Genomic DNA, 16,984 nt, shown 5'->3' on the forward strand with positions numbered 1-16,984 from the left:
ATCTTTTTTGCCCTTTTTTGGGATAGCGAGCTGACCACCCTCCCATTCATCCATCGATCGTTCTGGTTCGTGAAATAATGATGCGCATTAACATTTTTTTTGTCTCTTTATGGACCAATAATTGAAAGAGGTCGGCTGTATAGCGCCCTGTGGTCATGATGCACTTTTTGATTACATGCTCCTACTTTTGAGAACGGGTTACATGGATGCAAGATGCTGTTATGATTGTGATGCTCTTATTGCAGCTGTGACAGTCTTCTGCCTTTGGAAGGTGTATGTTACATGCGGCTCCAAGGAGTCGTCATCGAGAGATTCGGTGTGAGGAGGTAGCCTCGGTGCAGCCACAAGCCGCACCCGGAAGCGGGTGAAGTCACCGTTCTAACAGTAATCCGGGCCCGCAGCTTCCCGCACTCGCCGAAGTCGCCGAACCCTCTGCGCTGGCAAAGTACACGTTGCACCCGCTGTCTCGTCTCACTATCACCTTAACGCTTTCGGCTTCTCAAAGGACATTTCAATCAACCCTCACTGACACCTTCCATCCACTATCCCATATTCTCTTACTAACACGCTCACAACGACACCATTAACGATGGCTAAAAACGAAGTCTTTCAGTATTCCCTCGTCTCCGCCCTGATGGACGGCGTCGCCACGCACGGGACCCCCATCTCGCGCGTCCTGGATCACGGCGACCACGGCCTGGGTACCTTCAAGTCCATGAACGGCGAAATGATTGTCCTCGACGGCGTCTGCTACCAGATGAAGTCCGATGGCACCATCGAGCATATCCACACTCCCTCAGAGGTGATCACACCGTTTGCGACCGTGACCCGTTTCAACCCGAACGTATCAACACGGGCCACCATCTCGAACAAGAAGGACCTGCCAGCCCTGCTGTTGAAGCTATTTCCCCAGAGCAAGAACCACTTCTTGGCCATCCGCATGGATGGGACGTTCAAGAGGATCAAGGTGCGCACGGCAGGCGGTCAATGCTTTCCTAGGGAAGGCATGCTGGCGGTTGCGGGAAGGCAGACAACGAACACGTTTGAAGCAGTTAAGGGCACGATCATCGGGTTTAGGTGTCCGGCGTACGTGATGGGGCTCAATGTGGCGGGTGATCATTTGCACTTTATCGATGAGGAGAGGCAGAAGGGCGGACACATTTTGGAGTTTGAGACCGAGGGCGATGTGGAAGTTGGAGTTTCGTTGATGTCCAAGTTTCACTTGGAGGTGCCGACGGAGGATGAGGAGTTCAATGAGGCGTCACTGGCCCATGACAAAGATGGTATTGAGAAGGTGGAGGGTTAGAGAGGCTGTAACTAACAGGGACGGTGAGGAGGAATGGATGCATGTCACGAAAGAATATGATGATGATACAAATCAGTGCCGGTGCGTTATCAGCGCGGTTCTTGTAATAGAGGTCTTTAAAAAAACATAGAAGAATAACGAAACAAACACGTTCAATTCTTTTCTTGAATATCGGTATAGTTAGTGGTTGGTGGTTTAATGACTTTGGACAGTTGGCACGAGTCAAAATAAAGGAAAGAAAAATGAAACATGGTAACTCCCTCGGTAAGGATCGAACTTACAGCCTCCAGATTAACAGTCTGACGCGCTAGCCAATTGCGCCACGAGGGAGAACAGATGATTGGTTGTTGAAAAGAAGGCTTGAAAATAAGTTTTATGTAGTCCAAATTCATAAATCCTGCAAAATAAGTCGGAGGAAGTCATGGCCTTCAAAGATGTGCCGAAGTAGCTACAACAATTGTTGTACGTAGCAGCTCAATACTTACGACACAGTCACTTGAGGAAACATATGGCACATGTCCGGGTTGTGAAGACTCATTCGCTAGGTAGAGAAAAAGCCATTGTTAGAGTGGTCTTACGGAAGTGAACCAAGAATGTTTCTGCCATTCGAAGGGGTAACAAACACCTAAATCTTGGTCCGTCTTTCCTTGAATCTCAGTCCGAAGCGGAACGGCAAAGGATGACTCGTACCATGGATCAAATGGATGTCTCTGGGCAATTCTCAAGCAACTCTTTGTGAGACCATGCGAAGGGTTAGAACTCACAAAGGCCTGGCTCCGAGATCTCCGCAACTCCAAGATCACAAGCACTCTGACTTCACTTCTCAGCCCGCGTACCGAGCAATGCCATCATTAGGCCTCCCGAACTAAAGCCAGCCATCGGAGCTTCACGTTCATGCATTAGCACGAAAAATTACGCCGTCGGGGCATCAACATCACTCTGCACCGCGGGGATGGCCTTGCGATGTAACCTGCACCCTAGAATATCGGTTACTCGAACATGGGTGCAGCCATAGCATTAAGCCGTCGGTTAAGCACACGATACTACTGTAGAACAAGATACCTACCTCACCCATGCGGCGCTGATTTGCAAGATAAAAAGCTGAATCGCACCATAGCTCTGACTCTTGCACCTACGAGGCGAACTCCCTCAAGATCAATTGGAAGTAAAGGCGCGCCAAAATGGTGCCCTCTCTGTACGCAGTCGGCCGTATCTTGGTGACAGCTCTAGCCATCATCCCATTCGCCTTCGCAGACCTTACTACCACTATCGACCCATCCTCCAACTGGGGAACCTGGGAAGGATGGGGTACATCCCTCGCCTGGTGGGCAGCAGCCTTTGGAACCCGTGACGACCTCGCCGACATCTTCTTCACGACCCAAACCACGAACCTCGACGGCGTCTCCCTACCCGGGCTCGGCTTCAACATCGCACGTTACAACGCCGGCGCGAGCAGCTGGAACAGCATCAACGGCACCAGCATGGTGGTCTCGCCCAAGATGATTCCCTCTCGCCAGATTGAAGGTTTCTGGGTCGACTGGGCCTCCACTAGCCCCTCTTCAGCCAGCTGGAACTGGTCCGCCGATTCTGCCCAGCGCGCCATGCTCTCCAAAGCGCGCTCGCGCGGTACCAACATCCTCGAGCTCTTCTCCAACTCGCCCATGTGGTGGATGTGCAACAACCACAACCCGTCCGGCTCCGACGACGGCAGCTCCGACAACCTACAATCGTGGAACTACCAAAGCCACGCTGTCTACATGGCCACCGTGGCCAAATACTTCGCCGACCACTGGTCCACCACGTTCACGTCCGTCGACCCCTTCAACGAGCCCAGCGCGAACTGGTGGAATGGAAAAACTGGCACGCAGGAAGGCTGCCACTTTGACGTGTCCACCCAGGCCACCGTCCTCAACTACCTGCGCATCGAGCTCGACTCGCGTGGCTTGTCATCGACCGTGATCTCCGCGTCGGACGAAAGCTACTACGACCAGGCAGCCAAGACCCTCCAAAACCTCAGTGCGACCGCGCTCGGGAAAATCGCCCGCGTCAACGTCCACGGCTACCAGTACGGCTCTGGGCGGCGCGACTCGGTGCGTAGCCTGGCGACGCAGTACAGCAAGAAGCTTTGGCAGAGCGAGTACGGCGAAGGCGACGCGACCGGCCGCGACCTAGCCAGCAACCTGCTCCTGGACCTGCGCTGGCTATGGCCGACGGCGTGGGTGTACTGGCAGGCGCTTGACGGAGGCGGTTGGGGTTTGGTCGACGCCGACAACGACAAGAAGACGATCGGCCAGCCGACGCAGAAGTACTTTGTGCTGGCGCAGTTTGCTAGGCATGTGAAGCCGGGGATGCGCATCCTGGATGGCGGCAGCGATTACGCGACGGCGGCGTATGATGCGGCGACCAAGAAGCTGGTCATTGTCGCGGTCAATTGGGGCAGTGCGCAGTATCTCAACTTTGATCTGTCCAAGTTCAAGACGGCGGGAGTAGATGGGGCGGTGGTGAAGAGGTGGGCGACGCAGATTGGCGCGTCGACGGGGAAGAGGTATGTCGCTGCTAGCGACACTTTCATGCGCGGTACAAAGTTCTGGTCGTACTTTGAGAAGGAGATGGTGCAGACTTTTGAGGTTGAAGATGTTGTTTTGTGAAATGATAGATTCTTGAAGTCGGCTTGTGGCAGAAGTGTCCCAGACGCACAGACTATGAACAAGGTCAGAACACTAAACGGCAGAACGCAACATTACCAAAATTCTTAGGAAAAAAAAAAAAGGAGGAACAAAATTGGTTAATTGTAACAAAAATACAAGTACGAAGTGTAAAATAAATAAGTGAGATAACGAGCAGAATCAAGCAAGGTCATGTATCCGGGAGAAAGGGCAAAAAGATACAAAAAGAAATCTTTTGACAAGAGTGGGATTCGAACCCACGCCCTTTCGGACCACGGAACTCGTAGAGGAGATTAAGGGTTAACCTTAACGTGGCGCCTTAGACCGCTCGGCCATCTTGCCTTGATGTTCTTGATGGTTAAATTCCAAATACTCTATAGTCAATGACGCAAAATGTTTCATAACTTGAAAACATCACGCGAGCTTTGCGGACGACCACTTAAAGGTTTCTGTATTTATAGCTAAAGTTTTTATAATAGGGTAACTCTTCGTAAATCAAGAACCCAACACAGTTTCGATTGATTAATATATTTGTTTCTTACTGGTGGACATTCAGCTTCCCAACGGTAATGTCCAAGGGGTGCATGTAGGCTGGGTGGAAGTGGATTGAAAAGCACCTGTATATCATGTGGATTTGTTTAGATGCTCTTTGATCTATTAATATTACTATTCTAAGGCTCCAAGACGCTGAAAACGAACCGCTCTTCTGACTACGTCCCGGCGAACACAGCATCGGCACCGTCCCACAAGCAGGCTTACGGCAATTTGAGGGCCTCCAGTGACACTAACCGTCCAAAGCATAGCCGCTGATATCTTTCGTCTTCAAATACGCCACCGCAATCTCCCGCAACTGATGTCTCTGCATCTTTCCAGTAACAGTAATTGGCCATGTATCCAACCCTAGCTCCTTCAGCGTTATGACCTCCCCGAGCGAGAATCCTGATCCCCCGGGCATCATCTGAGAGAACATCTCGCTGACGTCTGTTGCCGTTCCGTTCTCGGGTAGGCGGTCGAGAATAACGTAGGGCATCTCGCCATGCATAGGAGACGGGATACCGATTACGCACACCTGCGAATTTCGAACGGGATTAGAAATTGTCTGCGAGTCACTCTGTCCATCGAACAATAGTGCTTGAAGCTGGAAGGGGGAGGTGAACTTACCTCAACCGACAAGTGCCTGGCCAGGAATGCCTCTATAGCCGTAGGATTGAAGAACCCGACAGAGCTCTTCACGATATCCTTCATACGGCCCACAACAAACACCATCCCGCTCTCATCAATCACCGCCAAGTCGCCTGTGCGGAACCACTTGGTGCCCTTCCTATCGCGGTAAAACATTTGCGGCGCTAATCCGTCGAGATACCCATCGACATACGCCTCATTTGAAATGTGCAGTTCGCCCTGCTTACCCCAGGGGACCACCTCCCACTCTTTCTCCTTCTCAGCGGTAGCCTGCTCATTCTGCGGTGTCCGAGTTGTGTCCGAGACCTTCTTCTCAACATCAACAACCTTGACCCTCGTCCCCGGCGTCGCCGTTCCCACAGGCATCACATCTCCCAACGGCTTCGGCATTCCCTCCTCCAGGACACTGGGAGGATATCCCAGCGCGCCCACGCCCTCCGTCATTCCAAATCCAGCTACTAATAACACGTTCTCGCCAACACCCAACATCTCCCGCACCCGTTCCAGATACCCAACCGTGATAATCTCGCCACTAACGAATATAACTCTAATCGACCGGATTTTCCGCGGAGCAAAGTCCTTGTGTTTAGCCAGCAGCACCAGCTGGCTGCGCATCAGCTCCATATTGGTCACCCCGCACCGCTCGATAGCCTCCAAGTTCGCAGACACGGAAAAGACGCGCGACGGAATGACGACCGTACCGCCGTTGTACCATTGTATTAGCGGGGAGGTCATGGACAGGGCCATCATGTTGACGGAGAAGATTAGGCCTACGGTTCCGGGCCGCGGAATCTCAGGGGAGCGGGGAGAAGAAGAGAATGCGGTGTGTGAAGCGATGGCCGCGCACACATTTCTAGTCGTTCGCGGTACGCCTTTAGGCTGTGAGGCCGAGGTGCCGCTGGTGAAGAAGATGTTGGAGATGCGATCTGGGCGATCGCGGACTTGTTGAGCTGAGACGCTGCTCTCTTCGTCGGTGAAAGGTGGCTGGGGGGAGACGATGTCCGAGGCAAATGAGATCCAGTTACTACCGGATGCGCGGCGGGCGGGGGAGAGAGGGCAGAGGGAGATACCGAGGAAGAAGCTGCTGCCAGAGTCAGACGATTGATCTCCTGCCGCTGCAGCATCCTGCCGAAGTTTGTCAACAATCGCAGCGGACTCCTCATCTTCAACAATCACCACTGCGGGTCGCAACCGACGGAAGTAGTATTCCTTGACCTGCTGGTCGTCGGGCAGGCTGGAGTGAAGTAACTGGACTGTCCGACAGACGAGGGTATGACATTTCAGTGCGGCGGCCCACATGACGAGCGACCATTCGACGCCGTGCGGAATAAAAGTGAGAATCATCGAATCGGCGGGGACGTTGTGTCTGTCGAGGATGGCTCCAAGACGAGCAGTTCCCCGCTGCATCTGATCGTACGACCAGATCAGCATCGAGTCTTGGTGCTTGGGATCGACCATGGATTTGGCAGGGCATGGTGACTTGCCCACAAGCGCTTCGAGGTGGTTGGCGGGCTGCCAGAAGGAAATGAGGGCAGCTCTCTCGGGATCAATGTCGATGCCGTGCTGGAAAATGGACCATACGGAGTCACCGCAGGGGGGCGGCGGACCACCATCGAGCTCGGAGGAGGACAGGGTCTGGGTCATTGTGGTTCTTGTTGTTGTTGTTGTTGTTGTTGTTGTTGTTGTTGTTGTTGTTGTTGTTGTTGTTGTTGTTGTTGTTGTTGTTGTTGTTGTTGTTGTTGTTGTTGTTGTTGTTGTTGTTGTTGTTGTTGTTGTTGTTGTTGTTGTTGTTGTTGTTGTTGTTGTTGTTGTTGTTGTTGTTGTTGTTGTTGTTGTTGTTGTTGTTGTTGTTGTTGTTGTTGTTGTTGTTGTTGTTGTTGTTGTGGTACGGTGGACGAGTCGAGATGCATGGGACAGAATCCGCGACTCAAAGGATGCGGAGGGGCCTGTTTAAGTAAGCCACAAGGTCAGATTGACGTCGATTGTTGATCAGACGAACAATCGCCTAGTGACCTGGCTAACAGGTTAGCGCGAGGCTAAGTTTAGGTATGCTGGCACAAGGTACTTAGTAGGGTCTGAGAAGATGTTCGATGGGCGCGGTGAGGGTGACAATCTTAATCGTGGATCAGAAATAACCGAAGATCGATCGGCGCTGGGTGTAACGCTTGCCTGGTTTGACGTATACTTTGTACACCTTTGTTGTCAGATCCGACCAAGTTATTGGTTGCAAAAGAAACACGTACGTAACGGAGCTCTGTTACGGCCGTCGAGAACTGGGATAAATGCTTTCCAAAGCTAGAAGTTGAATGACAACAAGGGCAACAGAAAAGAACTTATCTTCGAAGCCCTCAGTAACTAATAGCACATGCTCGGCATATTCATGAATCCATTCGTGGATCTTTCCTTCACTGTTACGCCGCAGCCATCGCTAGCCTCACTGCCATCATTGGCAGGTTGTCGCCATTGCCACTAATCCAATGCAAGAAGCAACCGCTCATCGTATAATTATGACTGGGACTAGGAACGTCCAGCCATGCTGCCTCTGAGATCTCTTCAGCGATATTTGCCTTTTTAAGAGCAATCATGAGAACAGCCCAGCGTCTCGGTCAATGACTCTCAATGATGTGAACAATTGAGACCTTCGCACCTAATCTGTTACAAAGCTGCACCACACAAGCACCAAACTCGTGAAACTCACAAAAACCGGTAGACGTGAGAGTACCTCACCAACCAAGATACACACTGAGGCAACAGCGGCAAGGTAGGTAAATGGAAAATGGTTTGCTGCAACTCAGCAGCCCTTTGATGATCAATTCGCTTGACTGCCTCTTATAAGAGGTACAATGGAAAGAAAACATGACTGGGTATCTCTTGCAAACGTGACGCTAGACAGCCGATAAAAAAAAAGCAAGGTAAAAACAACACTGCAACCCGCCAAACCCAAATACTCAGGTGTCTTCTGTGTCGAACAGAGCAACAGTCTGGATCGCATTGACATGCTGGTTCACAACCGCCAACTCTTTTTTAGTTGCGGCCAGTGCCACGTTGATCTCCACCAACTCGATATTTGTTGCCGCCAACTCTTGCTGGGTGGTTGCCAACTCTTGCTTGGTCGCGGCCAATTCAGCACGCACGGCCTTCAGTTGGCTGGTAAACTCGCCCATCCTCTGCAGACAAGCGAGCATGAAGTTGCCGCTGCCCTCTTGTTTGGCCTCGAGGAAATTGAGGCGGTTTCCGTGCTTTTCCACAGGGCCCACGTAACGGCCGATCTGGTCTTGGACAACATTGGCGGTTTCAACCGCGGCCCTGGGGTCCTCGGCAAATGTTTCGAGTTTTCTCTCAAAACGATGCAGGACGTTGGCTTGCTTCTTGATGATGATGGCCTGGCCGTTGAGGGTGGTAGCCTGGTTTTGCAAAGTGATTGCTTGGTCGTCGACCTTGGCGGCGAGGGCGTTGTTCTTGAGGATTGCGTTGATATCAAATTCCTGCATTGCAGGAACCAGCTGGTCCTGAAGTGCCTATAGAGGAAGAGAAAAAAAGTCCAGTCAGCATGATGGAACACAAACTGAGTAGACCCAAGAAAAAATCAGAATCTGTCTAGCTGTAATACTGCATCACCAGACCGGTCTACGAAAGGTACCCCCACCGCGAGGCAGAATCCACAAACGCGACCTACTGAGCGCCATTTCAGCCGCAAGACAAGCTCCCCAGCCCGGCAATACGCTGACCAAGCGCATGCCGCCGGCCAGCACATATGTGAGCCTGGTGATGCGCCGTAAGATAACTCTGGGTTCAGATGACAACATGAAAAGTTGTAGAGCTGGAGCCACGTGACGCTCGGACGGACGACCGTATCCGTGGAACTGCCCCATAGGACGCGGCCCCCCAGGAGAAACTCCTTTTGCATTTTGAGAACTGGCTCCCCCGCGAACTTGAACCCGGCCTAGGCGCTAAGAGTCCCAGACCGGTGGCGGGCATGTGGTCGAGTCTCGGTTTTACATTCCCACGGACGACTTGGCAGCATTACACGAGAACGATAGTATGTGACTGAACAGAGACTGGGCTGGACGAGGATGGACCTACCTCAGGAGATGAAGCGGCGGCACCGTCGCTGTCCTCGGCAGCCTCGTGCTGAACGGCTTGTAATACATACTTGTCAGTCATTGCCACAAGAAGTGATGGTGATGTGGAGAAATATGAAGGAGTGCAGACGCAGAGGACGTACGATTAGAGGACCAAGGTGAGAGTGCGAAGTGAAGATGTGATGAGGTGGAGGCGGTTGATGGTAGAAAAGCGACAACTTACCGGCTCTTCCTTTCTCGCACGCTTGTGCGCGCGTTTGTCGTTGTTGGGGCGACCGCTGACCATAATGATCACTTGAAGTGGGTGATGCGGGCGGGTGATGCGAGTTATGGGAGTCTGCTGATGCTCTTGCAGAGTAATCAAGTCCTGTCGAACAAACAAGGCGAAGACTTGAAGCTGTCAGTTCAAGACGACGGTGGAAAAGGAAGAAATAGAGGGTGGAGGGGAGATTTAAGTACTGGACGGAGAGACTGATCCGGGGACCCGCCCTGAATAACACCGGCACCTAGCGTGAATGGGAAGGAAGAATAGTTAGCAAGCCAAGAGCTATTGGAGGTTCAGGTTGCAGGAGAATCGTACGTCTCGAGATGGGACAAATATGGAAAAGTGGGTCGAAATTGTGGTGTTTGCTTGCGAGTCGAGGACAGGCGTTGGCACTTCAGTCACTGCCCGGTTGCATCGCGGGGCTCCCGCAAAAGATACATCGAGAACAGCCAGATGGAGACACGCACACTGGCTCAATCACGCCTTTGTGGTAGAGACAAACCGCACAGCCTGAGTGTCCTGTAGACATGGTACGGTTGGGAACTGACCGCAAATTGACCACTGGGCTAGAGCTAGAGAGGGGTATGGAAGTATAGCAGGCACAGTTGACGCAGGGCGGTGAGGGGGCCGGCAAAGGACGTGAGAGATGGGATGAAAACTAAGTCGAGGCACTTTGTAGAACGGTCAATGTTGACTCTGGACCTATCCAAAAGTATCACACCGGCTGCCAGGTGACGACAACCACCCCGCTTAGCCACCGGGAAAGAGAAGGAGTGAAGTCTCTGCAGGTCCAGAACAAGTCCAGGTTGCTAGAGGTAGGTAGGTATGATAAAATATGATGCTGACGTTCTCGCCAGGGAAGGCCCACCTATGAAGCTATGAAGAATTGAATAGGACCACACGAGCCGCAAGCTGTGTCTCTTGTTAGTAAGGGACTTGAGCTGATGCCTGTCCTGGAAGCCAAGCTTTCGGCTTGAGGGCATATGCGCCCGTGTTGACTTTGATGTATGCCTTCTTCTGTTCCACGTCATAATGGCAAGATAACGCATCAAGGTTCCATCTGCGGCAACCACTGGACATAGCAGCCCTTGCCGCTTTCAGGTTGTGCGAGACTCCAAGTTGATGGACCCATTGGACAAAGAGTATAATTTCCAAGAGACAGCTGGATGTGTCGGCGGCACTAGTCTTGTATCAGGGTAACCGGTCATATATCTCTTCTGCTGTCTCCCACGATCCGCTCTTGTCCTCAGAGAAAGTACAGCCATTGGGGTGTGGGAACAAACCCGTAAATCCACCACCGCCCATAATGCCACGCTATAAACAGACAGCGATCGCGTACGGCGTGGGCTCTGGCGCGACTCCGCTGGCAACCCTCACAGCGGGCCTCTTTCGAATCGGATGTAGCTCAATTCCTTGAGCACACGGACGACAGCGATGCCGAGAGCCATCTTCAACTAGAGAAGGATTTGAAGCGGGGTGTCTCTTTCGCTCCTGATACAGCAAAATCACTCGACTAAGTGGACGAGAGCGATATCGAGAGCCATCCCGAGGAGCCGAGGGATTGGGGTAGAGGAGCAAGTCGGACACTGCCACTTGTCTTTTCCATCGTCCTTTACCCATACCCTATGGTGAGCCATCCTGACCCTGGAGCTTGAGTTGACCGTATATTGGAGGTAATAACCGCATCGTTCAAGAGATGGAGGTGTTGCGGTGTTGCGGACGGCTTCTGAGCTTCGCCTGAGGCAGCACCAGGATACGCGTGACTACTGAACCGTAAAGTGATCGGCAGATAAGAGAAACAACATAGTTTTGTCAAGCAGATGAATAGTTGAGTAAACCATTAGATAGCGAAATCAAAAAGAGAAGGAAACAACATTGTGGTTGGCAAGTTGCATGATAGTAACCATCGAGTCTCGGACATGTATTGATGAAGTGACGTTGAAATGCTGTCACTTGACTCTGCACGTGATGGTGGGGTTGGTGGGGCCTACTTCCAGAGATTTGAGGAGGAGACAAGCGCAAGGTAAAATGGATGCTCATCAGTAGTGGAAGTGTGATGGGTGTGGTTAGAGGTTTTGGAGCAGGACAAACAAACTCACTGCCTGCCGTAATGAACTGATGAGAAACAGATGAGAAAGAGACATTGGAATGGAAGTGAAGGGAATGAATCTAATAGGAAGTGGAAGTGGAATTGTTTCCACCTTAAATGGGAGCTTGGACCAGCCCGGCTTGGGGGTCCATGCAGTCAACGGAGGAATCCATGGAGTTCAGCTGCCGTGTCCGCAGAATGGCTTGCTGCCCCGCCTACTGCCCGCTGCTAGGTGGGTAGGTACATACAGTAGGTAGGTATTCTAGGTGCCCCTGCCTGCTGCGTGTCACCCACTGATGGATGGAACCTCGGTGGAAGTCCCTCTGTTGGACAGCACAGCACCTCCTTACCTCACTCAGTCCCGTCGATATTTTTCTGGAGCTCAGCGCGAAAGGACCCACGCCCGACCCGATTGCATTGCACGAGCCTCACAACATCACAAATCGACCCTTTTCTCCCATCCACCCACCGCCCATCTCTCCCGCTTTGTGCCCTTGTTCCTGAAGCTCCGTCTCTGCTTGGCCGTTACTATTCCGAGCTTTAATTCCAACCCAACATGTCTTTCGGAGGCCAAACACCGACCATCATTGTCCTGAAAGAGGGTCAGTCAGCCAGCCCCTCCATGGTCCCCTCCTCGGTCCTGCCCTCTCCTTTGCCCCCTTTTTCCCCAGGTATTGATCACAAACTGACACCACGGCCTCTGCTCCCGATACAGGCACGGATACCTCGCAGGGCAAGCCCCAGATCATCTCCAACATCAACGCCTGCCTTGCCGTCCAGGCCACCATCAAGTCGACACTCGGACCCTATGGCGGTGACCTATTAATGGTGGATGCCAACGGCAAGCAGACAATCACAAACGATGGCGCCACCGTCATGAAGCTCCTCGACATTGTCCACCCTGCTGCGCGAATCCTCGTCGACATTGCCCGGTCACAAGATGCCGAAGTTGGTGACGGCACCACCTCGGTCGTCGTGCTTGCTGGCGAGATCCTCAAGGAGGTCAAGGAACATGTCGAACAGGGTGTCAGCTCACAGATCATCATCAAGGGCCTCAGGAGGGCCTCCACCATGGCCGTCAACAAGATCAAGGAGATTGCCATCAACACCACCGAGTCCAATCGCCGCGAGACCCTGAGCAAGCTGGCCGCCACCGCCATGACCAGCAAGCTCATCAAGAGAAACACCGACTTCTTCACAGAGAGTAAGCGATTCTCAATAATCCATGTGTCGCGCAAAAACGCTACTTCTAGTTTACTGACAGACCCGCCTGCGCGCAGTGGTTGTCGATGCCGTCCTCTCCCTCGACCAAGAAGACCTCAACGAAAAGTTAATAGGCATCAAGAAGATCCCCGGCGGCTCCCTGACCGACTCGCTCTTCGTCAACGGTGTCGCCTTCAAAAAGACCTTCTCGTACGCCGGTTTCGAGCAACAGCCCAAGTCGTTCAAGAATCCCAAGATCTGCTGCCTCAACGTCGAGCTTGAGCTCAAGGCCGAGAAGGACAACGCCGAGGTGCGCGTCGAGCAGGTTTCCGAGTACCAGGCCATTGTCGACGCCGAGTGGCAAATTATCTACAAGAAGCTCGAGGCCGTGTACGCGACAGGCGCCAAGGTGGTGTTGTCCAAGCTGCCCATCGGCGATTTGGCCACCCAGTACTTTGCCGACCGCGACATCTTCTGCGCCGGCCGTGTCACCTCGGAGGATATGGAGCGCGTCGTCCAGGCCACCGGCGCCACCGTCCAGAGCACCTGCTCCGACATCCTGCCCGAGCACCTGGGCACCTGCGGCACCTTTGAGGAGCGCCAGATCGGCGGCGAGCGCTTCAACTTCTTCGAGGACTGCCCGTCGGCCAAGACGTGCACGCTCGTCCTGCGCGGCGGCGCCGAGCAGTTCATCGCCGAGGTTGAGCGCTCCCTGCACGACGCCATCATGATCGTCAAGCGCGCCATTCGCAACAAGACCATTGTCGGTGGTGGCGGTGCCGTCGAGATGGAGGTTTCCGCCTACCTGCACCGCTTCGCCGATCGCGACGTTGCCCACAAGCAGCAGGCCATCATCAAGTCCTTCGCCAAGGCCCTGGAGATCATTCCCCGTCAGCTCTGCGACAACGCCGGCTTTGACGCCACCGACATTCTCAACAAGCTCCGCGTCGAGCACCGCAAGGGCAACACGTGGGCTGGTGTCGACTTTACGAACGAGGGCGTCTGCGACATGATGGAGCGTTTCGTCTGGGAGCCTGCGCTCATCAAGATCAACGCCCTCCAGGCGGCCACGGAGGCCGCTTGCCTGATTCTCGGTGTGGATGAGACTATCAGGAACGAGGAGAGCCAGGCGCCACAGGCTCCTGGCCAGAAACTGCCGCCCGGTGCGGCCCAGAGGGCTTTGCGGGGAAGAGGCCGTGGCATGCCTAGGCGGTAGATGGGGGCGGACAAAAGAGAAGTCATGTCAAGTTAAAGATGATAACAAAACGTAATTTAGATGGCATAGTGTGGGAATATACCTGTACGAAGATTCTGTCAAGCTGTTTTTGGGCATTTGTCGGCGGTTGGCTGATTCAGGTGACATGATGGGCCCGCTGCCCGGTGCTGACCATGGGCTATTCTAGTGCATTTCTCTGCCTCCGTCCCTCTTCGGTGATTCGTAAGGTTGTGATCAATGTCAAAAGTCTTGGCAAAGGTGTTTCGAAAAACAAAGCTGTTCTGTATGTAGGTACTCTACACTATTGATGCGTTTTTCGTGTATACCCCTTGAAACCCTTGGAGAATCCCGCCTCCCACATCAAAATCAACGCTGGCAGCGAGCGAGAGTCTGCGCAACGATGTTCCAAAAACATAACACAACACGACCCCCTCCCCCCTCTTCTATGTACTCTATTGACCAGTGTATTCGTGTATCTTACATGCCTCTTGCAATTCTTCCAGCCGTTCTTCTATCTTTGTTCGTTGTTGTTCTCGATATTAATGTCATCAGAAAGCAAGTGACTCACATCCATCTTGCCACTTCCATTTACACTCCCACTCCCACTTCCATTCGCACTCCCACTACCTCCAGTTCCTCCAGTCCCTGTTGCCGTTGTCGTTATCGTTGTTGTTGTTGTCGTCGTCGTCTTCGCCTCTGCTGCAGAACCATTACCTACACTTCCACTCATTTCCTTCTCCTCTCCAGCTACTACTGGTTCGGGATTCGGTGCCGTCGCCGCCGTCGGTGGAGTAGTAGGTGATTCTGTTTCTGTCGCCGCTTTCCCAGTAGGAGTTGCTGCGCCAATTTCTGTGCCTGTCGTGTCCATCACATCTGGATCTGGATTGTTGGGCCCTCCTGGATCAGGGTGAGCAGCAGCAGCTGCTGCACCAGAGCCAGAAGCAGCACTGGAACTGGAACTGGAACCAACACCACTGGAACCACTACGATTCCCCAGAGCAGGATGATCCATATCAGCGCGGTTGTTGGTGGCGGCTGCAGAAAAATCTTGCCAATAGTGCTGCTCATCTCGGTCCCAACTTTGGTGGTCTTCCTGGTCCTGGTCCTGATCCTGATCGCGTTCCTCCTCCTCCTCCTCCTCCTCCTCTCCCATAGCCACGTCATTTTCGGCACAAGCCAGGTTTAGGCTTGAACGTACGCCATCCTCCTCCTCGTTCAAACCCATCTCGATATCATTATCATCGCGTTCTGGCGTTGCCATTGCCCCTGGTGGGGATACCGGCGAGGTTGGTTCTTCTCCTCCTGCAGCGTTCACACCTGCGAAAGCGGGCTCTTCATCCTTTGCAGCTCTGACTTGCTCCCGGTGATCATGTTGGTGATGTTCCAGATCCGCAGTCCCATCCAAGCGTGGGTCTAGGCTCGGGTCGGTGGTGTTGTTCCTTGTAGTTGTAGAAGAAGTATTACCTCTAATTGGATTCGTCTTTGCCGTGCTTTCTGTCACCGCCGCCGCCGCCGCCGCTTCTATACCACCATGGCGGTTCCGGTTGTTGCTATTGATGCTTGTGAAATGTGAGCCCGGTGCGGTGTCCATGCCCATGTCCACATCACCTCCACCGCCACCGCGAGCGCTGGCACCCGACTGTTGTTCTCTTCCACTTTCCCAAACTGACGTGAGTCCTCGTGGTGACCTTACTGCAGCGGCCTTCTGGTACTCATCCTGACCTTCGCCCTCCCCATCCTCGCTACTGGTTTCAACCAACATGTCCAAATCCTTATCAGCCATGTCTGCTTGATCATCCGCGTCCACCATTCCCTCTTCGTCCATGCGGGGATCTCTTCTCTCCATCTCCGAGCTCCCTCCATCACCATGCAAGCTTGCCCTCTCACCGCCTTGTCCACTATCGCCACTACCACCGCCTCTTAGCCTCCCCATGGGATCTTCCTTCCCACCATCAGACCTATTCCCAGAATGCTCATGATTTTGATCATACTGCTCAACACGTCCATCATGACCAACACGCCCATGGCGATGATGACGTTGATGATGATGATCCTGCTGCTGCATATGATGAATCCCACCACTACCATCCATGAACCCGCCCCCGCCACTCCCACTCCCCGACGCCAACCCATCACCCATCCCGATACCAACAGCCTCGGTACCCGCCACAGTTAACAAGGCTTGGAACGTATCCGAATCAGTATCGGGTTCGGCAGCAGAAGAGGTGCCTCTGTGCTTGTGGTGCTGCTGCTGCTGCTGCTGGTGGTGGTGGTGATGGGGTTGGTGAGGCTGATGGTGCTGATGCGGCGCGTACTGGTATTGATACTGCTGCTGATGGCGGGCATCGTGCTGCGTAATGTGATTATGGGCGCCTGTGGGAAGAGATCTCGTCGCTTCGGGGGTGTAATGTTGAGCGCCATCGGACGGGTGAGCGTTGTGAGCTGTCGAGGTATGAAGTTGAGATGGTTGGATTTGATGTGGTTGGCTGTATAACGGGGCATGCACCTGTGTAGGCGGATGGAGAGGAGGTCGATGGTGGAATGGGTTTGGATGATGCTGAGGCTGGTGATGCTGGGTATAGTCTCGCTCGTTATGGACTTGCCCATGGTCGCCCAGGGAATGATGATTGGCTGCGGTCATTCGCGTAGAAGATGGTCCTGGTTGGCTTATCATTTGTGGATCGATGATGGGGGGTAAGGAGACGTGTGGATGATGAGGCTGGTGGTGATGAGAGGATGCCACTACAGAGTGATGTTGCGGTTCATGATGCGGGTGGGAAGGATAAGGAGGTGGATAGTGATGGTGGTGATGCGGAGGAGGGGAAGGATGGTGTGGTAGCATTGGGCTCTCATGCGCCTGTGTGTGATGAGTAAAAGGGTTTTGCTGAACGGTGGCGAGGTTTGTTGTATCAGGGGTTACTTGCATAGGAGGACCGGGGGAAGGGGAAGTCAAGATGGAGATTTGGTGACCGCTG

General features: G+C 53.1%; 4 protein-coding genes across 4 annotated transcripts; 3 read left to right on the forward strand and 1 right to left on the reverse strand.

The window, feature by feature from the left end:
• Window positions 1-589: 589 nt before the first annotated feature.
• On the forward strand, window positions 590-1,424 carry NEUTE1DRAFT_85486 (uncharacterized protein; the record flags this gene model as incomplete). Its single annotated transcript, XM_009854844.1, has 1 exon — window positions 590-1,424. The coding sequence occupies one exon, from the start codon at window positions 590-592 to the stop codon at window positions 1,304-1,306; it is 717 nt and encodes a 238-aa protein (XP_009853146.1).
• Window positions 1,425-2,443: 1,019 nt separating this feature from the next.
• Window positions 2,444-4,110, forward strand: NEUTE1DRAFT_147849 (uncharacterized protein; the record flags this gene model as incomplete). Its single annotated transcript, XM_009854845.1, has 1 exon — window positions 2,444-4,110. One exon carries the CDS (start codon window positions 2,488-2,490, stop codon window positions 3,952-3,954), a length of 1,467 nt encoding a protein of 488 aa, XP_009853147.1.
• Window positions 4,111-4,612: 502 nt separating this feature from the next.
• On the reverse strand, window positions 4,613-9,522 carry NEUTE1DRAFT_85493 (uncharacterized protein; the record flags this gene model as incomplete). The annotated part of the gene is made up of 7 exons (XM_009854846.1): window positions 4,613-5,041; window positions 5,134-6,789; window positions 7,398-7,449; window positions 7,570-7,755; window positions 8,125-8,672; window positions 9,238-9,285; window positions 9,460-9,522. 7 exons carry the CDS (start codon window positions 9,520-9,522, stop codon window positions 4,757-4,759), a joined length of 2,838 nt encoding a protein of 945 aa, XP_009853148.1.
• A 2,624-nt stretch (window positions 9,523-12,146) lies between these two features.
• Window positions 12,147-14,205, forward strand: NEUTE1DRAFT_85496 (T-complex protein 1 subunit eta; the record flags this gene model as incomplete). Its single annotated transcript, XM_009854847.1, has 3 exons — window positions 12,147-12,192; window positions 12,306-12,794; window positions 12,871-14,205. The coding sequence occupies 3 exons, from the start codon at window positions 12,147-12,149 to the stop codon at window positions 14,007-14,009; spliced, it is 1,674 nt and encodes a 557-aa protein (XP_009853149.1).
• Between the last annotated feature and the right edge of the window lie 2,779 nt (window positions 14,206-16,984).

The sequence above is a fragment of the Neurospora tetrasperma genome (genome assembly GCF_000213175.1).
Source record: "Neurospora tetrasperma FGSC 2508 unplaced genomic scaffold NEUTE1scaffold_5, whole genome shotgun sequence".
In the NCBI taxonomy this organism is placed as follows: Eukaryota; Fungi; Ascomycota; class Sordariomycetes; order Sordariales; family Sordariaceae; genus Neurospora; species Neurospora tetrasperma.